This window comes from Alligator mississippiensis, chromosome 1 (genome assembly GCF_030867095.1).
Source record: "Alligator mississippiensis isolate rAllMis1 chromosome 1, rAllMis1, whole genome shotgun sequence".
In the NCBI taxonomy this organism is placed as follows: domain Eukaryota; kingdom Metazoa; phylum Chordata; order Crocodylia; family Alligatoridae; genus Alligator; species Alligator mississippiensis.
The window spans coordinates 299206330-299233810 of record NC_081824.1 but is presented as its reverse complement, the minus strand read 5'-3'; the positions used below and the strand labels follow the sequence as shown (position 1 = coordinate 299233810).

At 39.8% G+C, this 27481-nt stretch overlaps 1 protein-coding gene across 1 annotated transcript in view; it reads right to left on the bottom strand.

The window, feature by feature from the left end:
- Positions 1-921: 921 nt before the first annotated feature.
- The window catches only part of ABCG1 (ATP binding cassette subfamily G member 1), a 70792-nt gene continuing 44232 nt past the window's right edge, over positions 922-27481 (bottom strand). Inside the window, exons 6-15 of the mRNA XM_006262215.4 lie at positions 22193-22338; positions 21124-21247; positions 19117-19231; positions 18380-18528; positions 17350-17451; positions 14228-14396; positions 13349-13449; positions 12682-12840; positions 11790-11908; positions 922-10875 (exon numbers count right to left, since the gene is read on the bottom strand). Of these exons, the coding sequence (XP_006262277.1) occupies positions 10647-10875; positions 11790-11908; positions 12682-12840; positions 13349-13449; positions 14228-14396; positions 17350-17451; positions 18380-18528; positions 19117-19231; positions 21124-21247; positions 22193-22338 (1413 nt within the window). The 3' untranslated portion in view covers positions 922-10646. The remainder of the gene's footprint in view (positions 10876-11789; positions 11909-12681; positions 12841-13348; positions 13450-14227; positions 14397-17349; positions 17452-18379; positions 18529-19116; positions 19232-21123; positions 21248-22192; positions 22339-27481) is intronic.

Genomic DNA, 27481 nt, shown 5'->3' with positions numbered 1-27481 from the left:
CTTTTGTTTGAAGAGATGCGTGGGGTGTTCTTGGGGGCGGGATTTGTGGGTGTGTATGTGGGGAGGTTTTGAAGGGTCATAGGGAATGTTGTTTGCATGTGGATGGGTGTGGAGTTTGTGAAGGGGTGTGGCTGGTGTGGGTTTTATGGGTGGGTGTGGGGCCCCTCCACTATATATCTCCCCCTACCATGATGCACACCCCCTGCCACCAGCAGCAGCAGCAGGCAGAGGGCCCTTGGGCCCCCTAGCAGTGTGCAGCTCCAGCTAAGTACAGGGAGCTATACCTGGTGGCACAGAGCTAGCCGGGCCAGCCTGGCCCAGCCCACTGGTGTGAGCCTTCAGGTCTGCCAGACTGGATCTATGCCAGCATGTGGGGATCCCAGCATTCCAGCCAGGAGTGTATTGCCAGGCCTGGCCAGGCTGGCTCTGTGCCTGCACATGGGTCTCCTGGCACTGCAAGTGGGAGCTCCCCTCCCCACTCACCAGCTGTCTCATCACACACTATCATGCTTTGTGCCTCCACCTGGAGCTCCTAGCTGGAGTACCAGGAGCCCCACGGAGATGGAGGCACACAGCTCACCCAATCCGATGGCACATGACCTCTAAAAACCCATGCCTCCCATTAGCTTTTAGAGGGGTGGCTGCAGGCCAGTAATAATTGTTATTTGGAGGGGCCCTGAGGGCCAGATAGAATGGCCTGGCAGGCCAGATCCAGCCTGCAGGCCATATTTTGCCCGCCCCTTACAAGATACCTATAATCAAACTAAAAGATATGTGAAACCAAACAAAGGGCAATGTTTACCTTGTGGCAGAACTACACCTGTCTGGTCTATATGTCTGTGAACTGTCTTGGAAATGTTCTGTTATGCACCAGTGCTTTGTTTGCAACTCTCCTTTGAAACTGAACAGAGACTAAGGCCGTTGTCTGAAAATAACACTTTATTTGATTTTCTTTATTACATCATCATAAATGTCCTCTATTCTCAGAAAACAAAGCCCTAATTTGGAAAATGATGCACATACAAATCTTCTATAGGTATTAACTATACAGAAATATACAAAGATTTCTGTTTTGAATGCATCATCAGAATGCCCCACATCCCAAAGTTTTTACTCAGGTTGATTATTCCAGTAAGTATGAACTACAAAGATAATGAGCAACCTGAAAAAGACAAGGTTTAGATAATATATATACACATATATATTACCTAATATATGTACGTATCTATAACAGTGCAAATATACCACAGCGTGCAGGCAGAAATAGTCTCCTAAAGAAGCATAACAAAATTGATTCATAGTAATGCACCTTGCATTACAGAAACAAGAGATAACAGTTATATCAGAAATACATAATATGCACACTGTAGCACGCTGATTTAAAATTTTACTTGCATTGACTCTTGCTTTTTGTTTAAAAAAATAAACATGTTAAATGCCTCAACAGTAGATTCCAGGGCAATATCACCACAAGTTCAACTGACTGAGATCAGGTATTGCACAAATCTAAAACATATCCTGACTACATTGTAGGACTATTTTTTTCTTTAAACATATCTAAAAATTATCATTTTCCTTCCCTGTCAGAGAAGAACACTACAAATGCAATGTACTAGCTTTTATAGCATATTTAATGAGCATTTTTTCCTGTCGGAATTTTTTAATTGCATTTTTTCCAAACCATTCACATTTGTAAGGTGTGAAGATCAACATTTGTAAAGTTTAACTACTGTTAAACCCAAGGAGCCTGGTTTTCTGTAGTAACAGAAAGGAACCATTACAGTATTTAGTTTTAATATGGTCCTAAAATGTGTATTAATGAGATATTCTCCTAGTGAAAAAAAACCTTGAGAAACATAGGAGTAGTTACTATTCTCCCTATTGTGTGCTTAAGTGGAGTTAGATGCTTCAGCACAGTCTTGGTCTGCCATGCTAAAGTCCCTGAAAACCTGTTCATGCAAAAGGTGGATGAATCCTCCTCCTCGCTGCATTTTTGAGTTAGTCTGAAGCCTAAGACGATGGCATATTACAGAAGTAGATGAGTTAATGATTTTTTGTGAACTCAAGCAGGATAAAATAGGGATACATTTAGGCACTTAAGCCCACTTGGGTATCTTAATAGGCAGAATAGGAGCTAGCCCAAAGATTTTGTGTCACCTCTGCAATATCTTTATAATATGGGTTAGTTTGGGGTGTGAGAGAAGGGGACAACATTAGATCCAGAAGTAGTTATTCAATGAATTTTACAAAGGCAACTAATATATTCAACTATTTAGCACTGGCATCAAAGGGGTCATTAATGTCACTTCTAGAGCAGAGGTGTCTAACCTGAGGCATAAAGTGCCACAGGTGGCATGGGAAGCCTCTGTGTATGGCATGCGGCAGATCAAAGATGGGGCAGAAAGCACAGCAGCAAAAAAGGGCAGGGAGCAGAAAGAAGAGCAATAGATTGGGCAGGGAAAGGGGATCAGAGAGGCACTCGGGGAGGGTTCAAGGCTAATTTGTGGTATACCTGCCAAAAAGGTTGGCCCCCACTGTTCTAGAGTGTAACACGACACACAGTGACATAAGATAAGTTGAAGTCAAACGGTGACGTTCAGTTCAGTATCATGAGGCCCATGGACCAATTAAATCCCAGTTAAGCCCCATTTTAAAGACTTAAATGGTACACAGGATTAGTATGGACTCTCTGTACCACCATGAATATCATCCCAAAGGATTATTCCCAGCTGTTTTTCACACTTCTAAAACAAAGTATGACTGTCTCTTGAAAGAAACTAAAAGGTCTACTACAGGAAGATCCCATAAATGAGAACTATGTTAAAGGCTATACACTAAATGGTATTGACAGCAAAAGCCAAAAGTTAGAGCTCATGTTCTTAAATACTATTATTAGGATGCATACAAGCACCATGAAATGCATACAAATAGAAGTAAAAAATATGCCACTGGATGCATAACATTAAAACAAAGTTGTTATGGCTGATGGTTCAAACTGTGACTTCTGAACAGGAAAAAAGTACAATGTGACATAAATACACAATATTTAAACTGATTTGTATGAAGTCTACATACAAAAATGGATTTATGGGCCGGACAGTGTGGTTTTGATCATGAAAGATACTGAGTACACTCACCCCAAGCCAATGAACCACTTAACTTTAGCAACACAAAAGTGGCTGATGGCCATTCTACAAAGTTAGTAAAGCCTGTTCTGTGGGTATGGCAATACCAACAGTGCCAACTGCATAACCAGCGATCCTAAGAGCAAAGCAACAGAGATGACATGCTGAGCCATCCCTGTCTTCCTATTAATTAGTTGCCAGGGGCTTTTGTCCTCAATATTATCAAGCTTTATGAATGGGACTTCACAATGGGCAACTGTGTCAGCATAATGACTGAGCAATTGAAAAGGAATTCCTGTTGGTAGGTCCATATATTTACATGGCTGTGTACAGTAATATCATCACAAGGTCTCATCACAGGAAAAAGGAAGTGGATAGTTTATATTTCTGCAATTACTGGTCACAGTAATCCCATAATTACCAACTACAGTTACTTTTAGAAGTCAGAAGCAGCCAGTGCCATTAACCTTAATCATTAAACATGGCTAGATTTCACATGACATTTATCAAAAGTAATACATTTAACTCCCATTTTGTATCAAGAGCAAGGAAGATCCGTCCCTAGTCCAAAATTAACCACTGACTACATGCGTCTTTCCTGCTGCTGAATAACTTCTACTGGGCAAGAAATAGTAATTGACAGCCACAAAAACCTGTGCCACCATGTAGTTACAAAAGTAGCAAGAATAGTAAAAGGCAAATTTAAGGCAAAAGTTTGGATCTTTTGCACACCTACTTTGGTGGGGAAGGGGGTAAATAAAGAAGAGTTATTTTACATACTCAGTCAAACAGGATACAATCACCATTCCTACGGGCCTGTTTAAGAATGTCAGCCTTAGAACTGACTTTCCTTGGGTTTGCAAAGTTTCATATCCAATGCACACTTTTACACATTTTTTTTACTTGTATGGTTTATGTGCTATGACAACAGAAATCATTCTGGCTAATTGTTGCTCTGATGTTGCACTGAAAGTTTTGCCATTAACTCCACTGAGAACAGGACTGGACTTAAAAGTGGCAACTATGCAGTTTGTCAAGTATGATCATAAAAGCATATTACAAAAATAGACAACAGATGGCTGTATGGAAGCTCTAATACCCCTAGGAAGTGCTAGGGTGGGAACTAAACCATGTAAACTTTCCACTGGTTTCAAGAGGCTTTGATCAAGCCTCTGCTGCATACAGAGGTTTATGGACCTCTTGAAATCTTGTCCACCTTTTCATATGCTGTTGCTTTTATTGGTAGGGCTTCACTGGCAAAATGATGCTACATACTGGACATCCCATCAGTTTGTATTCAAGTACTTTTGAGACCTCATAACTAGTTTTAATTGATTTTTTTTTTTGTCCTGCCCTCATCCACAGAAACTTTCATAGGTATTCAGCAATATAGTTTTATGTGAAGAAGTGGGAAACAAAAGTAAGAGTCACCAGCTGAGCTGATGCACAGAGCTCAGCAAACAGCTGATCTGGCAGGGCTCCAAAGTTCATCTACAATCTTTATAATCACTGCTGCCAGTGGGTAATAGGGAGCATTGAGTCAGGATTTATCAATGCAAAAGGTCATTATAAAATGCTAAGGGCTTAATGTCTCTGGGGCTTGTGCCAAGGTTATTAGTAAAGACACTAAAAGAGAATGCCAAATTAAAAAACAGCCCAACAACATGAGTGGAAATAAAATGAGTCCCAGCTGTGTGGGATGCCAAAAAGCATGAGCACTGATGGCAAGATTGATTCCTATGATTGACTGATACAGCAAATGAAACATTTAATATCTCATGCAAAACCTCAGAATGTAACCCCAAAGCAGTTTAGTTGCTGCCAGCATTAACCAAGAAATAAACAGAACCAAAGGAGGATAGAAAAAAATCACAAATGGGTTTTCAAACAAAGGCCTGAACAAGAATGGAGTTAGACTACTGGCATACTGCAGGAAATGACCTTGCTGCTGCTAAATTTGGAATCGAAGATACTTGCATCTTACTGGCAAAAGTCAGCACAGACAGTGGTTGAAAGCAGCCTAGAAAACATTTCCTCTAGCTAGAACTCTGGTTTCTAACTGCTGGTACAAACAGCAGCATTGATACTTTGTGACTGGGTCTCTAGGCTCCTTCTCATTTCATTGAAAATAAGTTTCCGCCCTCGGCTCCACTGCATGACCGCTTCCACCACCTGCCTCCCATTTTCCTATGCTCATGACAACTCTTAAGACTTGGTCTGAGCCAAATGTAGGTTTCCATTCAGGAAAGCCAGGGTCTCAATCCTATTCAAGGCAGTGAGACTTATGCATGTATTAAAATACTCCCCTGAGTATGGATACATTTAAGAATAGACTAAAGCAGGGTCCTACTAGCCAGACCAGGATAGCAAATGTTTAGGATTGAGAAATCTAATGAGAAATGTACAACTTAATTCTTATGGGCACATCTAGATGAGAATCACTTAGCGTCCACACGTCACTGGGAGTCATGGTTTCCATTGATACCAATATGCTTTAAACCAGACATCACACAAGCATCAGAAGTCTAACTTCAACCAAGCCAGTCACTTGTAGAAAACTAGTGCTGGAAGCAGCCTCCTGCATAGCCCAGTGAAGATGTACAAGATCTTCTCCCTCACTTAGCCATTGAGAGTGTGTCTACATGTTCATTAATGCACAGTGCCTACTATTTATTATATTTAGTACTTGCAAAAGGAAGTACTAACTAAATGTGCAATAGGCTGGCTAGCTATGCATTAGTACAACTGCATGCTTTTTTCGTGATAGCAGTTTTTGCATGACAGTGTATGCAGAGTCAATCAGTCTGCTGCACATTAAGCGTCTCATGTAGACACACTCTGAGGGTACCAGAAGTCACATTAGGATAACACTGTACCCAGGCTAATATATACTGTTTCTCAGCAGAGCTAATTATTCTTGGTGGAGAGTCATACTAACTTGCCTATACTGCTTCCAGTACATGAGCTACACCGAGTACCTCTTCATAGCACAGCATTGCTCTGTAGACACCCTGAATATGTCTGGAATTTCAGATAGGTGAGCAAATGGAGATGTTGGAGAAGAGAATTCAGTGGGCTGAGAAAGAGGCATGTGCATTAGGCTACATGGGCATTTGCCTTTTTTGAGGAGGGATTTTCAGTGGGCCTGTGTTAAGAAGTCCAAGCTAAATGCGACTGAACTGTCCCTCCTGCAATTTGCTAGGGTTCCAGAACATAAGGCTTATAGAGCACATGCTAGTAGGAAAATAGCTAAAACACATGCTTTTAAATATAACTAGCACTTGCTAGTTAAAAAAAAAAACCCAAACACCCCCTACAGAAGTTTTGGATTTGTACTTGTTATACAGAGAAGGAAAATATAAATACAAAGTCCATTTTTGCTTAGCAAAATTATGCAGTTAACAGAAACAACTGTTTAACAGTGAACACAGAAAAATATACATTCTTTTGTGTGGTTGGTTTCTGTTCCCCTCCCCCCCCCCCGAAAAGTAGAATATTTTGCATTCCAATAAACACTTGAAAACATTATTTCTAGTTTTATAGAGTGGCCCAGAACAGGAGAAAACAAATCATATTTTTCACTATAGCCTTTGAACGAGGTCAGGACGTGTCCCAGTTTCTTGTGCAGTATGGCCCTGACCCGGCAAAGTGCTTCACACTACGGGTAACTTAAGATATGAGTAGTCCCAATGACAACTCCAATGCATGCAGGTAAGTAAGCACTTTGCTGAATAAGGTCTACACAAGAACCTCATTATAACAGAAGGGATTCACTTAACAAGGGGGAGGCACAGGAGCCAATTTTGCTTTTTGTGAGAACCATCAAGATGGAATGGGTCAGCCTATTACCATCACAACTTTTGAGTGAAAACAAGATGGTCAATAAAATGTTCAGTCACACAGACATTGGTGCAAAACAGTAAAACTGTGCTTCCACACAAGCAATACCTCAGAGAAGTGTTTGCTATCTTGTATCCAAGCTATTCCTAACCTGCTATCCCTTGTTATCTTTTCTCTCTCAAGTTTTAGAAAAATATCAGTTTTGGATTCAATATAGAAAGTAATGAAGACATTCTCAGTTAGATATTTGTTTGTTTCTCTCTTCCTCTTCTCTATGAAGATGAAATGTCTCAAAGTTTTTTTTAATGTCAGTAGATCCGAAAGTTATTTTAAAAAAATCCAAAAGCTTTCAGGATTTCCTTGTTTACAGTCAGACTTCAATGAAAATAAAATATTTGAAGTATTTAATATTTCCATTGATACATACATGACCCAGAAATAAAATGACACATAAGAAATGTGTGTAATTGTGGCCTAGATAAAACAAATAACTCAAAAGAATAGTAAAATCTTCCATCTGCCATTCATGAATAATGTATTAGTTTTTCAAGAGACATTTCAAAACAAATATTGACATCCTCTCTTTTTATTTGGGGTGAAATCCTAACCTGATGCAATTTGCCACATTTTCATTGATTTCAGTTGATTTATAATAAATGTACAGAAGTTGAGGATCCTGCATGTTTAAACTCCAATTTGCCTCATCACTATTTATAATGAAAGCTTGGAAGTTTGACAATATTGGCTACTGCATTATCTTTTATATGCATGCTCAATTTGTTAAACCAGAGTTGTTTGTGAGTATGAAACTGCTGGAGGTTATTTATATACCAAAGAAAAAATGAAGTTATACATATATAGAGACTTTGCAAACTGACACACTATATGAAAATATAGTTGGGACAAACTTAATTTAACCAAAATGAATGCTCAAAAGAGAGAGAGAGAGAGATTTCATTTGTAAAATTAAGGGGAAATGAGCATCTTAAGTATAACATTAGCTAGTAGAACAAATTTATTTACTGGGATCCAATAGTATGAAAACCATTCTTTAAAGTAATGGCTTTTAGCAAACTATTTCCCAACAGACAGTTGGGGGGAAAGGAATGAAAAAAACCTAATGGAAAAGGGAATGAAAAACTTGTTTTGGAGTAGGTATTTCCTTCAGAACACTAATGGAGAACACACTCTTTTTTAACATAACAAAGTATGAAGTTACAATACATGAGGATGTGACAAAGAGGCTAAAAGTATGTATAGGCACAGATAAGCAGGTAGCACTGCAGAGCTCTCACATTCCTACACTGGACTGCCCGGGACAAATGGAACACACTTTTATTAGAATACATTAATACTGTTAAAATGTCAAAGGAATATAGTTCATAAAGTTACCTTTCATGTTAGTTTACAACTGATAAATCATAAATTAGCTTCAATTATATATTTGGTAAATAACTGCTGATGGAAGCACCATCTATACCCTGAATACAAACCTATTTAATGCCACAGATGCCACACCCTTTCACTCAGGCTAGTGTTGAACAGTTTGCAACATATGGATAATTTCCCAAATATAGCCCTTTGCCTGTTTTGTTAAAATATTGCAGGCAATATTCATACTGATCCTAATTCTGAATGGTTTGAACTGTGCTCTCTGGGGGTAAATTTCAGTCTGCAAATTATTTGCATGAGTACTCCTTTGAGTACTCAACATTCACAAAATTTCCTATATATGTTTTGCTATCCAGGCCCCAATCCTACAAGTGACTGTACACACATGTTGTGGGGCCCTCTCAGACCTCCATTGACTCCAATGGGGTTCTCTAAAGGAGGAGCGATTTGTTTGCATAGAAATGACTCATGAGGGATTCAGTATAACTCATTTTGGTGGTCAAAGTTTTCACAGACTTTGAGAAACTACCTGTACATTTCACAAAAGAAAAGGTGACTCTACTTCAGTCTTAAAAAAAGAATAAATTAATTAATACAAAATTCAGGCATAACTCAAAGCAATTTGGGTTTAGTACATATACATTTTCTTCAAGCCTCCAAAAATAGTCTATGAACTGTGGCTCTTGCTGGTTCACAGACAAAAAATGCCTCTCAGCAACTATTACACTAGCTTTGGTCACTGAGTACCTGAACGGCCTCCTGACACTGAAACACCTTTGATCTCAGTAAAGCGTTATCTACTTGTATAAAGCACCCCCAGACTTGGTTCCTCACTTGGATCACAGCTGTGGGAGACAGTGGAGCTAATGCAGCTGCCTACAAGCGTGAAAGAAATCAGATCTGGCACAGTCTGTTCTTTCAGGGGAAGTCCTGGTCTCAGTCAATCAATGGCAAAAGTCCTATTGATTTCCACTATGATCAGGATTTCACCCTTACAAGTTATGATGAGCAAAATTAATGTATAACATGTATAAAAAAAAATCCCTACTCTTTAAACCACTTAGCTATTAATCCCCAGGTAGATTTGGACAAAAACAGAATTGGTTGGCAGTGTTATTCTTGTCACATCACACTGCCTCCACCTATTCATATGTAAATTCATTTTATGATGAATGCAGAAATTTTAAACAATTCCATGCAAACTGTCATGAGTTCTAATATAACCTGCTAAGCTTTCAAACTCTGAACAAATGATAGCTCTTACTTTCAAGCCAACTTTTCCATTGTCCTTGAGCATTCTCACAAGCATTGGGGATAGATTTTACTTTCACTCATTGTTGGGGAAAATAGCCTTGGAGACTTGCTTTTGCATTCACAGGAGGTAGTTCATGTGATAATGAACAGAATTAGCATTTTCCATATCACAAATAAAGTGAGTTTAAAAGACACTGAAAACACAGGCTGATTGTTTAATCATCTGTGGACAGTTTTAAACATTCCTGACTGACTCTTCTCTATTTTCCCCCCACAAATATGATTAACAGGTTTACAGTGCTGAGTTGGAATTTCTCATTTTCCATTCCTATTATAATTTTTTAATCTGAGACCAGCTCATCAAATAAAGCACCAGAATTCTAAATTTAGACACAAATAAAAATAAAGAGACTTATTACTATGATCTTTTTAAAAAAATGTTGCTATCCATCCATATTAAAAAGATAGCTTTTCTTGTGAACTAATACATTTACAGAATTTTGGCTTACCAGGGTAATTCTTGTGGGAAAGAAAAGTGATAGATAGAAAACTGCAAAGATGAAGTTCTGAATTCAAGGACAGGACATAATCCTCCTCTCTTTGCATTCCCCACTTTGTGTTTGAGTATTAATCAATATTCCCCAGCTGTGTAAAGATGTCATTTTACCAACTCCGGCTATCAGAACTAAATTTACCTTATCACAAAGAAGGTTTACATAAAGGAAAGTTCTTGTAACCAGTTATTGTTATCGTTACACTGCCTCAGAGTTGATAGTCTACATTGCAAAATTCCCTTCTATTTCTTCTTCCTAGTTAAAGCTAGAAAGTGTAATGAAAACATGACCCAACCCAGCTGGACTGATTAGCTTAACACTATATATCCACTAATCTCATATGATTCTTTATGGGCTAGGTCATAACAGTGTCTGTAACTGGGCACTGAACACTGGCCTGCCACATTGAGACAATGACAAGTGCCCTCTACTGCAAGTCTAATGTTCTTCCTACTGGACTGTTCTGTTTTGTTTTCTTCCTTTACCTCTCTGCTCTGATTTTGTATCTGAGAACAAAATAGGCAATTAGGCGCAGAGAAAAGAAGAAAATTCCAAGTACGATGAAGTCCAAGTAAAGTTTGGCATTCTCTACATCCAGTTCTTTCAAGATGGCCTCTGATTTTTGAAAATGACAAGTATCATCTTTGTCGCAGTGAAGATCTTCTCGATCCAAACCATAGATGGAGAGAATGACTCCCTCAAAACCATACCTGAAAAGGAAAGGATGGATTACAAGGTAAAGCTATATATATAAAAATCATATTTTCTTTTAAAAGTTCCATTATAGAAACACTGAAGAGTTAAATACTACCCTCAGATACAAAGGATTACATCCTCAGTGACATCCAGACAACTCACATAGTGATTGAAGGTAGAATTGCATCATTATTAAAAGAAACACAAAATCAACTCTCCATTAAAGAATATTTTTTTTAAAGGATATCAGGATATAATCTGAGACAAAAACCAAAACAGTTCAGGTATAAGGCTCCTATTCTCTTCACATCAAACTGACTTGGCAGCTAGGTAAGATACACACAAAATGTGTTTAAGTGGACATTTCCTAAACCCTCTTTGCTCCCTCTGCAGTGCATCTCTCCTGACCTTTTCACTTTGGAGAAAACCTATCTGACATCTGCAGTACTATCAGTATTGGGTAAACTGACAAACATGACTTTATCCAGTGAATCTATTTGGAAATATGCAGTTTAATGCTAAGCAGCCTTCAAAGTGAAGTGCTGGCAGCCTCATTAGAGTACTGCTATGGACACTTTGTCCTTAACATTTGTCAAAGCAGCCAGTCCAAATTTTAAGCAGGCTCCCATAGTGTGCAATCCTATTGCATTTAAAACAACTGAACAGGGCATAAGTTAGCTCAGATTCTTGCCCATTGTATATTATGTAGGTCAAAACTTTTCATATTTATTTTATGGTGTTATATTGCTTTCTAATGTGAAATAAATGTGGTATTTCTCTTCTTTCCAATCCTTTTTATATCTATATCTTTTTGGGTACCTAATTCTGCACTGCTGTGCATCCTAAAAATGTGCACTGTAAATGGGGTAATGGAGCACTAGAATCCAAAAAAAAATCCTAAATCACTAGGCCCCTTTCCTTCCTGTACCTGACATATGAGATGTAGGACATCCATTGGAGGTAGGCTGGGATGGTATCAAAGCTGACAAAGAATCCTGAGAAAAGAAGAACAGGGATCGCTGTGACAGGACCCACAAATGTTGCCACCTGGAAAAAAGAGAAACAGAGATGCCTTTACAGACAGCCAAAAGCTACATCTGGAAGTGAGGTGCATCCTGCTTTTGCCTTTGTCATAGCGACTGAGAAAAGGGGGTCTTGAATTCAGCAGACATTCCCTATAGACAACTCTTCTGTCTTGGGACAAACCCAGAGCCACAGTTGAAGCCCCTCTTTCCAGGATATGGTTTAAGCCTACTTTGTAGTTAGGGCTTCATTAAGGTAGCAGTCAAGCCAGTGGCTGCTTCACTCCCCAGCCCCAGTGCAGATGGTCTGATTTATGGGTCTGACCCTGGCCCTGTGTGGCTTGTTGCCAGCTTCTATGTGGCTGTGGATGGGTAAAACCACTGCTGAGCACAACTGCAGGTCTCCATATCCCATCTCTCACTGTATTGTAGAATGGCATTAGTCCTATTCCTTGTATAAGAGACTGGCATATGATGTGCATTCACAAGAGCAAGATGAGCAGCAACTCACTCAGTGCTGAGGCTCAGAAAAAATGAGCTCATGTTAATAAAAAAAAATCCCCAACCAAACAAGAAAGCCAGGTTGTTTAGCTGTGTCTTTAATATACAATGTTGTCAAGGAGCCAACACAAAGAATTAGCTCCTCTTTTCTTCTGTCCCTCTGCCAGCGCGTCTCTCTTAGATTAACGGAACAAAATTGGCTAGGGAACCTGTAACAGCAATGGTGACAAGGTGTTACTTGCCAATGCCCAGGAGAGCAGGGTTCTCATGAGATCATGAAACTTAAGATGTCAGTACCTGAAGTGATGTGGAGGCTGCACCAATTAGAAGACCCAGTGACTGAGCCACCAATGATGTCATTGTCCCCAGGGCTGAGAACAGGACAAATCGAAGCGCATCAGAGGGCTGTGAAGTCATCCAGTATACAATGCTGCAGTAAGCTACAGGAAACATAATCTGCAAAAAAGATACTGTGGTTACTAAAGTACACAGTTAAATCAAAAGGGATGCAAAATGTTTGCTGTGGCCAATATAAATACTTTGAAAATCTTACATCCTAGCTACCCACATCTCTTAACCTTAAACACAATATTCAATGGAGATCGTGTTCAGAGGAGAGTTAATAAATCTACCCTATCTATTAAATCCAGTTCCAGGTTTTTATAACCTCCAAGACCCCTCCATCCACACCCACAAAAAGGGAAAAGTTTTCACATTCCATGAATATTAATTTATTTATTCAAGAAAGCGCAGGTCAGACATGAGGTCATGATTTGAGTGGGGTCCTGCTATTTATTCAGAATGGAATATCCTGGTTTGAGCTGGGGTCTCATAAATAAACCACATGCTGTTTTTCAGTACTTATGAAATCAGATAACACTGATGAAATATGAATGTCTATACTGCTGACAAAGTAAAAAAAACAAACAAAAAAAACCACTCTGTGGCATATTGAATAGCTTACCTGAAAAGGGACATCAGCCATGGTTTTAGCTAGATAGTAAGCCTTCAGACTGTACCAGTAGTTCAGATGTTCCCTAAGAAATACTCCCATCTCCAAAGGAACTGCATGGAATAAACACTGATTACTTATGCTGTTAAGATTGCAACATTTCTGTACATAATGATATCCTCCCTGTATACAACTCTGCAGCCCCACTGTGTTTCTGGAACTCTAAAACAGTTGTTGGATCAACAATACACTGAATCACCTCTGCTGAGGCATGGGAGATGTGTCTTGAGAGCAGCTCACAGCCTACATATTTGTATGCTCCTCAAATCATATGACTCGCCCTTGTGCTGACTTTCTTAAAGAAAAACTAAGTTAAAAGTTTAAAGCCAGAGGTATTCCATCCGATCACCAAAGGAGTTTAAAATGACTGCATTAGAGAGTAGCTATGGGACTTCCAAAGTTCTGTAGAATGGGATCAAGCAAGATCTGAATGTCTCTCACATGTTTTTTGATCACAGCATTACTATCAGTCCAATGCTCAAGAGCTCAGAGTCATCATTCTACTCTCCATCAATATGGACAGGACATAATTCAACATCATTAGCCTCTTCTACATATGGTAAACTGTAGCCCAGAACTAGAACTGCTCTAGTGTTACAAGTCAACACTGAGAATCACTGGCAGAGCTGTTCTGAGGAAGATATGACTGGATGAATGTCACTACGTTTGTGTTCATCCAGAGCAATTAGTGTTACAGTTGAATGAATACAAAATTTAGCCTCTCACTTCAATTAAAAATTAAGACAAACTCGAACAGTTTTACATGAACTGGCAAATCCCAACATGTCAAAATAACTTCCTTACAGATAATTGAACACGGGTAATACTCACATGTAAGGACAGTTGGCATGAGAGCAGCAAACATAAGGAATAACATGGAAAAAAAGAGGAAGCCAGAGTTGCTCAGGACTTTCTTGGCTTCATTTCCAATCCCTAAATAGAGCAAGCCTATGAGAATTCCAATTCCAATATGTGATGTGATCCGTAAGTGTGTCAGGACCTAGAAAACAAGGGAAAGCAGTTGATCTGATCAGAATGCTTGGGTCTCACACACAGCTTTCTGAATGTGAAGTCATTTACTCAGTCTGAAAAAATCTTAAATATACTCTGGAAGGAAATAGCAATTTCCTACCAGCATGTTGGGCTTCAGATATACCAGGATAATGGGTTTACTAATTTAATCCTGTCAATCAGGCACAGGGATAAATGGAACACAGAGCATTTTGCCCTCCAGGGCTTTGAAGGAGTCAAGGTAATTCAGGCCGAGACAAATGTTACACAATTACTCTGATATTGATTAGCTGTTGGTACTCTCTTTGCAATTCTGTATTTCTACAAGATATGGCACACGGCACTGAGGCAAGAAGAAAACCTGGAATAATCTAAACCTTTGTGTTTAAACAAGAAGAAAAGTCTGTTAGTAAAAGCCACCAAATGCCCTGCACGAACACTTGGAAGTCATATATGTATGAGGAGATTATTATATGATAAATAAGATATCATTTAAAGACCTCTGTGTAGTAGTCTCTGTGCATTACCAGCAACATGTTAGAGGAAGACCAAACTCAATGACTGAATTTCCCTTAAAATGATTACTCTCTATAAATACAGTAAGGCTTCTCCTATCCTGGTGTTTAGCCTCTCTTGTAACTAAAGGATGGTGGAGGCAGAGAGATGAATGGATATGCTAGCCGAGATATATAAAAAGGTTTTTAATTAACCATTGAGGTTCTAAAAGAGTCAAAAAAAGAAAAGAAAAGAAAGAAAGAATAAAGCTTACTATTCTTAATAAAATGTCATTTTTTAAAGGGATTAAATCAGGGGTGGGCAAAATGCGGCCCGCCAGGCCATTCTATCTGGCCCATGGGGCCCCTAAAAAAATTAGAAAATTAATATTTATCTGTCCCTGGCTGCCTGCAATACCTGAGGATTGGGCTCAATGATCCAAGAAGTCCCTTCCAAATCTACGTTATCATTACATGCTGTTTTCATCCCCAATTCCATGAAGAGACATCAAAATGACATGAGTTTTGTTTTGTTTTCCTACAAATAATCAAATTACTTTCAAAGTATTAAAAAGACAGTGAGGTTAAAATCTGCTCCAAATAAGCCTCCTAAAATTAGCATTGATGCCTCTCTGCAACTGAGAGCAGAATTGAGCCATGCTCATATACCACAAGCTACTGTAAATTGCGAGAGGAACAAAGGTCACTTGAAGCCCAGGTGAGAGAGACTGCCACTGACAGAAATCTGAAATGGGGAAGTGGTCCTGGCTCTCACATGCACAGCCTTCAACTTTTCCAAGAGTAATCAACATCTCCAAAACAGCAGCTCAAGAATAACAGAAGAAATTGTCTCAGTTATTGAAAACTCTTCTAAAGATTCCCACTTCTGTGCAGGTCACATGTACCCAAATATGTACATGAAGCAAACTGAGGCCTTGCACCAAAATTGTATCAAAAATCTAGTTACGTAGAGCTCAGCAACACTTTTTGATCAAAACAGTTTTTTCCCCAAAGCATGCAGATTTGGGTTGAACAAAGCATTTAAGAAATTTAGGTAATGAATTGCTTGAATTGGTTTGGCCAACCAAAAAAAAAAAAAAGTTAAAAAAAAAACCTTAGAAGTCAAATTATTTTGTTTTTGTTTCAAATCAATGTTTTATTAATGCATGTATTTCAATTTATTTTTTAAAACTGAAAAAGCTAGAAATAAATTTTAATATTTTTATTTACTTTATTGTTTCTTTGGACAGCACAAGTAAAAAATATTACAGTTCAGGTCAATCTAAATTTTTGCCTTGTTTTTCTGGTTTGGGCAGCAAACCAAGAGATCCATTATATGCACATCTTGACAGTTATGTCTACAAGTGGAAAATCTATCCCAATATTCTCTTTGTGACATGGCAAATAATGTAAGCCCAAGTGTTCAGATGCTACACTTCACAGAAGCGTTTAGGGTGTGAACAAACATCTCTGAAGCACTTCAAAGGCTGAGCAGACAGATGTACACAACTCTAAAAGTGCTCCAAAAATGGTGCAACAGTTCCAAAAACCCTGTATAAAGCAACTACTATGCAGATGTGCTTCAAAATGAAGTGCTTCCCACTATCTATGAATGCATTACTGAGCATGATAGGAAGGTTCAGTCATCCAGCAACCTCAAGTGCTCTGTGCTGAACTTCACCTTCACCATGGGGTAGGAGGGTGGGGAGAGTTAGACACTATGTTAATAGGAACACTCCTGCTCACTCTTCCTCTGCTCACCCAGAGCATCCACCCTACTGGAACTGGAAGAATGGAGCCCCTATGAGCCTTACCAGAATCAGAAGATCCCAGAACTGGGAGATGGGATACAATGCTTCCCCACTGGAACTGAGATTTATGCCATCCATACCCCAATCCCCCCATACCTCTCCTTTTCTGGTCTCCTGGTTCTATCAGGGTGCTGCTCTAAGAGTGCAGAGGCAGAGTGAACGGCAATGTGTTTGGCCTCATTCCTGGGAGACTAAGGGCTGCAGAGATACAGGTAGCAATGCTTTGAAGAGTTCCAGCTGAGAGGTGCAGGAGGGGTCCGCACACCTATCTGTGGCTGAAATGCTGTTTTGAAGCATGCTGCTGCACTTGTAAGCACTTCAAGTGTTACATCTGTTTATTCACTTACATTAATGCAACTTTGCATACATTTTGCACTACAATAAGTGATGCCACAGTATATAGGTCAGCAGAGATTCAAGCCTTAGGGGTGTTGGGTATGATTTTTCAGACAGTTCTGAGTGCCAGCAAAAAGAAATTATTCCTAATTATAGCTCTATAATTACAGTAAGAATAAAAATATCCAAGTTCTGTAGCAATAGGCACCATGCTTCCTCTGAATGCTTTCAAACGTGTTCTGTCACATCACAGAGATGAAAAGTGCCCTTGGCTACAGAAGCATGTTAGTAGGAGCCTTACCGAATCCCTCATGATACTGAGGAAAGTTCTTTTAAACAAGATGCAGAACTGAGTGAGGCAGCTGGCTGAGAAGCTGTGACAGCCTTCTGTGGATGAAGAATCCTGAGGGAACACACAAAGGAACAAACTAGCTGTTAGGGTAGCTTGTCACCTTTAGCTTTAGTTGCACCTGCTTGAGTGCTGAATTATAGTACTATTTAAACTTTTCTTTTATATTCAGCCTTATTTAACTACTGCTTAAGTTTTTGTAATACCTCATTATTATTTAAACTTTTCTTTTTTCATTTTGCCTGTGTCTACATTATCAGCTAGCCTTGAGTTCACTTTCACAGGCAGCTTATGTTCCAGCATTATCAACATATGCATGTGAAATGTGGGCCTTGTTATTAGCTCTAATTAACATAACTTGGCACAAACTGACTAAATCAGAGGGATGACATGATTGGATATGTTAATGAAAGGTGATAAGAGGGAACCAACTGGACAGTGCCCAATTGTAGAGCTTTTGGAATTTCTAGTTTTGATGGACAGATCAAATTAGGAGTCCGGGGCATGCCCTAATTAAGACACCAGTAATAGACCAAATTAAGAAGCGTGCATATGATGAGTTTGTTGGAACAAAGGAATATGCTGACAGGATAAAAACATGAACAGTATGGTGATCACAGGGAAATCAATTAACGATACCTGGAAATGAAGAGTCATCAAAGGAAAAAGCATAAAAAGGGGGCAAGAAGGAAGTCATGTGTGTCATTGTCATACAACATCTGGACTGAAAAACAGCCATTACCCACAGACAATCACTGTGTGAGGCATATTCCACATTAAACTCTGGGCTGATTATGCTTTGGAGATCCTTTAGTGCCATAGGTGCATAACATCGCCTTCTCACAAAAAAAAACTTATTTACTGTTCATCAGCAAGCGCCAACCCCACGCAGAAGATGAAGAGACCTTCCCCTATTTACTTAAGATTTAGGTTCTTCCTTTCTACCCCAAATTTCCCTGCTCAATTTTTAGGCAAGGTTTACCTCTTCAGACGGTCGGTGCCATAAGAAGGGGTTTAATTCATTTTCACCACCAACGTCTCTCTTGTACTCAGTGTCACACATCCTCTCCCCCACTGCTCTTACAAGCCGACTGTTCTGGTCACCATATTCACCAGATGCAACCTCCATCACTACATAAACATTTGAAAGAGATATTAATCTTACATTAGAAACAGCAATGATAGGCTTGGCTATTGGGGCCCCAACCCCACAACACTGAAATCAATAGGAGTGTTGCCAGAGCCAGGCCCTAAGTGCACAACATTTTTACGTAAAAGTCTTACATAGTCCTCCAGCTATTGTCAAATATAACGTTTTAGAGAAAACACGGAGAATATGTCTGCCTTGATACTCATAAGGGACACACTTATGTTTCTTGCAGTCCTTACTGTTGTCTTGAAGCACTTAATGTCACTATAAAATACTGACGTATTGTTTTCACAAGGGCCAGGAGCACAGACACAGAGTTTCATTAAAAACCAATGGCAACAGCTGTGACACTTGTTCTCTCTTTCATCTCTTCTGATTTGACCATTTTAATTTTAATTGGAAAAGTCACTAATCAGTTCTACCACTAGATGGCATTCAAATTACTCAGTGAAAATAGGACAGTCAACCTACAATGTAAAACAGCAAAAATATAAAAACAAGAAACACTAAAACCCATTGTTATTTCTATTTCTAAAGCAAAATAAGCAAACTGAAAAGTTGTTCCTTACCAAAATCTGCTGGATTGTGGTAGGTTGGACAATTTAAACCCAAATCTCTCAAGTAAGGGACTAGATTTAACACTTTCCCACGATAAATGCATTGACCTTGACTCAAGACATACAGCTGAAAAACAAATGACAAGAATGAGAATGTGAAAAAACAGTAGAGCATTTGAACCTGAGTTCAGTGTAAAATCCGATGACCTGCTGTTTGAACTAGGGAAAAGTAGCAAGAGATGATTGAAGAGATTTGTCATCCTTGAATGTGAACCTCCTAACTAATGGGAAATGTCTGGAAAATTAGAGGTATTTGAAATCCAAAATGCTGTAAAACTACCTCTTCAGGGCTTGCTGTGTACTCACACAGAAATACATTCACCCATTACACAGCAGGTCAGAAACTATACAACAACCATCTTATCACCATAAGTGATGCATGTTATTGGTATGAAGTCGTGGCTAGTGAATGCAGGGAAAGAATTTGGGAGAACAGGAAGGGAGATGCCACAGAGCTGTAGGAAGAAGATCGACTGTTCTTGGCTTTTTACTCTCTTTTGACTGTACTCAAACTCATTGCAAGACTGGCAGTCCGCAAGAGCTTCTTCACCTGCAGGAGAATGAGCTCTCTCTAAGCTCTCACAGTTTTAAATTTAAATCTCGTAACAAGATTAATATAAATGTAAAGAACCCTGAACATGAACTGGCCACACCCTTTGTACATTTAAGTACAGATTTTTCATGGACTCCATTTCTATTATTATTATTATTTTCTGGAGGGCATTTTCTTAATTTCTAGCGGCATAGCCAGGATAGTAATTTAGGGTGTGTACAGAAGTTGCTTTTTTGCCATTTAAAGTGCTTTATTGCCATGATTTAACAGAAGTGCATGGCTTTACAGAACTTTAAAAATGGGTACAGTGCTTTAAATTAACCCTAGTTAAATGAGGTATTAAATTTTACAGCACTTTAGCAACCTACAGTGTTTTAAATAACTACTGTACTCTGGCCAAATTTCTGGCAATTCCTCCAGTATCCCATGGACTTTGTGAGCTGCTACCCAGCCTTATGGCAGACATGTTGCGCATTCCCAGCTAAGGGGGGAAGAGGGGAGTGAAAGGAACATGCCACAGGTGAAAGCATCACACAAACACACATCCTGAAACTCTTTATGGATCTCACACACACACACACACACACACACACACACACACACCCCCCGCACCCTCGAGACTCTTCATGGCTGGAGGGACCAGATGCTTGGACACACCATGGGTGGGACACCCCAAAATTCTGCAGGGCTGGAGACCAGACGCTTGGAGCCAGGCTATCAACCTGAGTGTGAGCTGCTGCCTGGGCTTTGGCAGAAGTCATGCCCCAACTCCTAGCGGGGGGAGGAAGGGCAGGGAAGGCGGGGGTAAGATGAGAGGCTGAGTGACAGCCTTTCATCCCAGCTCAGCTTTCTCCACTAGCCTGTCTCTGTCCGTAGTCTCCTGTAGCCCCAGGAGGCTGCAGAGCACACCCTGTCTCCTAGCTTGGAAAGTGCAGGGAGGCTACCGCACCACACCAAACACTGCATTTCTGCCATGTTTAAGAGCACTCTAAATGTACAGTGTAATGAAGAGTGCTCTAAACAACAGCACTGTAAAATATGCACAGAGCACTTCTGTACACACCTTTATCTTGGCAGCAATGCAGACATTAATGGTAAACTACCAGATACACTATAACAGGAGTTTTACACACAAAACAAGGATGGGAAAGGACCTGGAATTTAGATGCATGATGACCATGACTTCTAAAATTTACCAAGTAACAAGAACAAAATCTAGAAACAAGTTCAGGAGTGAAAAATTCAAAGAACAATTGGATTTGTTCTGACCTATTGATTCTAGTGATATTGAGCTTGGACACAATCCATGGCTTTTGTACAGTCTAGAGTGTGCAGCAATACATACATACATACTTGCAATATATATATGTATTAAATATATAAAAATAAGAATTTCAGAATAGTACCTGATCAAATAGCTCAAACAGTTTTGCACTCGGCTGATGGATAGTGCAGATGATGGACCTGCCACCCTGGGCTAAAGCCTTCATCAGAGACACAACCTGAAAACAGGATGCACTGTCTAAGCCGCTGAAAATAAACAAAAAATAAATAAATAAATAAATAAATAAATAAAGCCTGTTAGATTTGTGGTTCTACATGCAACAGTTCAGAGATGTACACGTGCTTAGACTTGTGTTTTCAATCTTACATTGTCATCTTTTTACAGGTTGCGTCTGCATCATCCTACACGTCACTACACACTAGCCCCATACTCTTATTTCTTTTTTCCCTGTTTTTTTTCCATTACTTATATTTAATTAACATGGGAGCTGTTTTGAGGGCTACTTCAGAACACTTCCAGATTCTCTGACAGAAGTTTCCAAATCAAGATGTCCCCAAGTGTAGCATGCAAATTCACTTTTGTAGACCCTATGGAGCTCAGGTTGGTTACAGGCACTGAACAAACACTTAGGACAGAATGTGGCCCTAAATACATTACATTTAAAGAACATAATTCTCAAAAATGTTCAAGTCAATAAACTACTTTCATTTAAAGACGGACTATGTTATAAACTGAAGATTTTTTTCTGTCTCTTTTGGGCTGTTCTCTGGGATTTCTTGCCATCTCCCTCTTCCACTTTGTTTCTTCTGAAACAAACCATTGTAACCCCTTTACAACAGTATTTAATCAGCTAAGCTGCTCGTGTTGTATCTTGGGCCTATTCACCACTACATTGTACCACAATGTTATTATGCAAGGGTAACTCAATTGATATCTTCAGTATTACACCAGAGTAAAACTGGAGGAGAGCAGTGGTAAGTCAGAGCCTTTAAAATCATTAAGAAATGCCAGCTTTGCAAAAAAATACAAGATTACAAAGCCTGTTGCAATGAAAATTCTGGCACTTGTGCTTTAAAGGAAAGTCTTGGTTGTCTTCTGAGATGCTAAGAGGGACTAAAACATAAGTTAGTATTTTTACAGCATATACAGTTGTGAACAGTTATTTTTTTTAGTTTTTAGCCTTGAATTACCTAGTAGGTTCATCAAAGAACATAACAGGGGGGTTATTCACCAGCTCCAAAGCAATGGCAAGGCGCTTCCTCTGGCCTCCAGAAAGACTCCCAGTTCTTGTGTTGGCACATGAGAGCAAACCCAGAGCTGTCAAGATTTCCTTTACCTAGGGAAAAGATCAGCACAACATCACATATTCTTTAATCTGTCACCATAAAAGAACCATCTCAGCACAAGCATTGATTTTTATTTATTTATTTTTTGTTAGCAAGAATGATAACCAACTGATCTTATATTATGATCCATAAAATGAAGCCCTCCCCAGCATAATGTAAGGACAGATGGACTTGAACTTCTACTAGATTACTAAGGGCTCTGGAGCATGTTGTTTATGATTCTACCTTCAATTTTGCTCACTTTCCCCCTAATGACTATTCCCAGTGGGGTTCCTTGATTTGCAGTAATGACTAGCATTTAACCTCACAGCTGGATGTCAGAAGAACATTGTCAATTATGAACATAGCCAAATAAACATGCTTTCTTTACATTTGCTATCATTCTTGTGAGATGCTCCACCTGCACCTCCAAAATCTCAAAAAAAACTTTTCCAGGAAATCATATCTGTTCATTGTTGATCCTGTCTGCCTCCCGTCACTGGTTAAAGTTGTCTGTATCGGTTGCCTTTGCTCTCCCTAGCATCTCTCAGTGCCTCTTTCCCATTGTACCACTCCCAGTGGGCTGGCCTGCTGCTCCCACCACATCTGCTTCTTGCGTGATGTACCTTCTCCTACTGCTCCCACTCTGTCTCCCGGTCTCCTCTGCTCCCATCTTCCTTTTGGCATTGTCACTCTCATCGCTAGTGTCTCCACCATTGCTCCTGTTTTCTTCCTTTGCTCACCTTCTTTCTTCCTTTCTTCTGCACCTTTGTCTACTCTCCATCTGTCTCCAGATGTTCATTTCTACTCTTCAACTCTTTCTTCACTTCATGCTTACTTGCCACTGCTGCCATTGTTTTGAGCTTTGGGTCTCCCTCCTCCATTCCTTATACCACAAGTCTCTGTTGATCTCTTTCCCTGCCTTTAAGGCATAGCAGTTCACCCAGAATCCTTCCGTCACCCTTTCTTTCAGCCTGTTGCATATACTTAGTGTGGCCCTGCCTTCCATGAAGTGAAGCCAGACCAGCTTGTCCTGTGCCTCATCTGCATATACACTTTTGGAGCATTCCACGACTCATGACAAGAACAGCTGGTTCCAGTCATGAGTGGGGGCAAATTACCACATAGATTCTTTGTGGGGGGTATCTGAAAGTACACACATACTGAGAAGTGCTAAGCTGTGGGGTTACCATGGCTTGAAATGCTCTTGATCCAATGAATTATATGGTAAGTCACAATTGGTTTTGGACCAATATCATGCATAGTTTGTACTATATATAAGTAGATGTCAAAGTACTGTTTAAAAGTGTGCTTATGAAGCAAGTACCTGTGCTAAAAACTGCAGCAGTTTCAAAGCAGGTAAAAGACATCAATGCTAGATGAGCTAAGTCTGTGGGTAACGTGTGCAAATCACTACAGCTATGTTTATTTCAAGGTCAGTATTTTCAGATGTGCTCCTCACTTCCATAAGCTCAGGGAGAGCAGGGTCTAACCACAAGGAAGGAGGGGAAAAGGGACTTCAGGGGGAAAAAGTTGGGGGCAGACAGAGTGTGAGGGGTGTATCTGACCTCCAAGATTTATTTTCCCAGCTGTAGCAGAGAGAGGGGAACAAATTCAAGGCAAACTTCCAATAGTTAGATTCTCTACCTGGAAAATTATAACAAATGTATACATTTTCTATATACAGAATCTAATTGTTGGCCAGTCATCTTATAATCAGGGTCATCTTATAGTTTATAAATATGGTAACTTGTTCTAATTGACTATCTTTGCTCCTCAAGAGTTATATTTTAAAATGTGGCACCTGATTTCAGATGCTTACTTTTTCTTTGGTGCCCAATTTGAAAAAAAGTATGTATGTTTGTGGGGAAGGGGGATGGCCTTTCATGGGTATTATGAGGAGAAACTCAGAAATCCTACAAACTCTACATAAATAGTGGCTTCATGCAAAGTATAAGCCATTGGTAAAGCCAAAGGAAAGCAGTCTTATCTTCCATTTTGTATGGGCCCAGCCTTATAGCTCTTACTCATGCAAGCAGTTTATGAGCTACTTACACAAGTGCTACAGAATGAAAGTTTATATTGCTCCAGTTTGCAATGAAGGACAAGGCAACAACTACCACAGTATTCAAGAAAAAGAAAGCAAGCTTGTAACTTTTACAGCTAATAGCTGCTTGGCTGGAGTTAGTATTATGGAAAATTAATCCTGCCAGGTGCTGAACGCTTCAACTTGAACCCTGCTGACATCAGCAGAAGTTGCAGATGTTTGTCCTTCTGGATTGGCACTACTGACATGACACACTTAACATTAAAGAATAACAGTCTGTAGATGAAATAACATTTGAAGATAAACTTCCAGATCCTGGGTTCTCAATAGGTCAGGGGAGACTGTGATAAGTACCTTCCTTCTCTTCATGCACAGGAGGGGGATCAGAAATACTATGGGAAAAGGGGCTTATCATAAGTTTACAGGATATAAAAGATCGGGATCCACTGCCCTAGAGTGCAGAATTGATGAGCAAGCATACAGGGAATGGTTACAGCTGAGATTTTCCACTTGGCCCAGTCATTATATTAACAAATATCAGTATTTGTGCTAAAACTGCTTTAAAAAGCATAGAATTTGTTAACGATAAATATCTGCATTGCTGAGTAGCAATTAATAATTTATTACTTATACTGCTGTAGAGACTGTGAGCCTTCCCCCCTTCCCCACCCTCATCACGATCCAGACCTCATTGTGCTAGTAGTGTATAGAAAAATAAGACAGAGTCTCTTTTGAAAAGCATATACATGACAGCTACACTGGGAAGCTAAGCAAGTGAGTTAGCTTGCTGGCTTGACTGTTTACTGTGGTGTAAGTGATTTAACAAGGTTTTTAACATGAATCAAGGAAACCGTTCTCACTGCTGAGACATGGCTACTACAAAATAAAATAGAATTTTGCACTTGAGTTCTGAGGAGGATCCTGTTCAGTTCATTAAGAAATCCTGTTTCAGGGAATCAAAGAAGCCCTGTGCTATCCAACACTAACATATTCCTATGGATTACTCTCTCTAAAGAACCCCTCAATTTTCATTTAGATTCCCTCTGACAATTATTCAGAGGAAGCAGATACAGGAACTTATGCCAGCCTCTGCAGGAAACTCACTCCCTATTATGTTTCTAACCACTTCACACAGCTTTTGTTGTCCCTATTGCACCCACAGTTTGTACAAAAATAAGAAAACTACATATATTACACCAGCTTCTGCATCTTTGATTTTTGCAAATTTTTCATACTTTAGGCAGGATGCATAATGATATCACTGGGGGCCAGAAAAAGATTCTCTCTCTTTTCTTTTCCTTCTTCCTTCCTTTCCTCTTCTCTCGCTCTCTTTTATAAATAAACAACACCTCACACCCAGATAGACAAATTATAGGGTTTTGTGTTCCTCTTAAGCGTCATAAATTACCCATTGATGGAGTTATGTGTTAACAGAACAAGGTTCACATCTGTTATGGCAATATTGCATAAGCCAAATTCAAATCTCAGTTTGATTGGTATGAATCAGTCCAATCTGACAGAAGAAGAAGAAACACCTGAATTTCCTCTCAAGTTATTCAGTCAGCCTAAGCCACAGTAGATTCTCTAGAGCTCGGTGTGGAACCTGGCCAGGCAAAAGGGGTCCAGGACCATCCCAGCTGAGGGCCTGCATGTGTGCATACACTACACCCTCAAGAGGCATGGCCCAGAGCAATTTACTAAGGAATTCTCGTGCCCCCTGGCAAGTGCAAAAAAGGGAAGACAACTTCAAGTATCACTCCCTTTTCTCTCTAATCTCAGTGAAGCTGGGAGGAGGAGGACATATGTCCTTCCTCAACCAGTCGGTCCCCTTTGCCAGTCACTCAGCCTCCAACTGCTTTCCCCATGCAGCCACCTGAACCAGAAAACAGCCTCAGTTGGCCTCAGCAAGCTGGACTGTCCTTTCCCCTTCACAAGTCTCCATGTAGGTATCACGCGTCTGGCACAAGGGAGGTCCCCTAAGTGCAACTGGGGCTCTTAGAAGCACAGTATGGCCCCCCAGGATTTACACTAGATTAACTGAAATTAGCATCTGGCACTCCTTCCCATTTCTGCTCCTTGGGAAGTCATGGATGCCCCAAAATTAGAATCTCGAAGGAAAAAAAATGCATGAGTCTCTGCACATCCCATCTTAACAGTGGGAAGTCTTGCTCAGACTGATACAGGATGTCAGCAGCAGAGTAGGGCCTCGTTTGCTCAATATGTGGGCACAGTTACAGCTGCAGGATTGTACTGACATGTAATTCTCATTAGCATCAGGATTGCCTGTGACTACATCTTTGTAGTTAAAGCTGCATAAAGAGGCCTTTTTACTACTGGTACTTCCTTAAACCTGTAAAAATGACCCCAAACAAACAAAACATTCTAAATGAACATGACTCTCTCTCCACCTGAACTGTCTTTGCTTTCACCAATGCTAGGGTTTTTTAAATTTTTTTTATTTTTAGCCTCAGTCATCATCCTCCCCTCCCCCGATTGTGTTTTGTATTACAATGCTCTGTGCAGTGATGAATCGTTCTTCCCTCACATGTGCTGGCATGTGCTGGTAACCCCACCCACGCAGTGATGAACACCTGAGCTCCGTGTCTGCCTAGAAACACAAAGACTCAATGTTTTGAAGGCTTTGCCGTCACATGTGGAAAAAAAAAGTATGCGTTTCAGCCTCCGGAACCCACACTTACTGTATAGACTAGCATGTCTCAGGTCTTGTGTTAACTGGCTGTGTTTTAGCTTAGGCTCCTTACTGACCACAGAGTCAACTGAATAGGTCAGCCTGCATTTAAATGGGGCTTTTCAGCTGTATTAAGATAACTCATTTGGACTATATGTTTGCAAACCACTGCCTTTCTGACCATCAAGATGCATTCAACGACTCATACCTTAAGTGTGCAGCACTTGGCTAAATTTCTGCAACAGTTGCTACTGACTGTGTCCATGCACACTATATATTGGCCTGATTGTTGTACTGATCAACAACCAATTGTACTGATTATTGCCATGCACTGACAATATGTATGAACACATTAAAGAAAGGGTAAGCCCAGAGGTATGCATTTTTGGAAATAAGAGGTCCAGGAGGAATTTTGAAA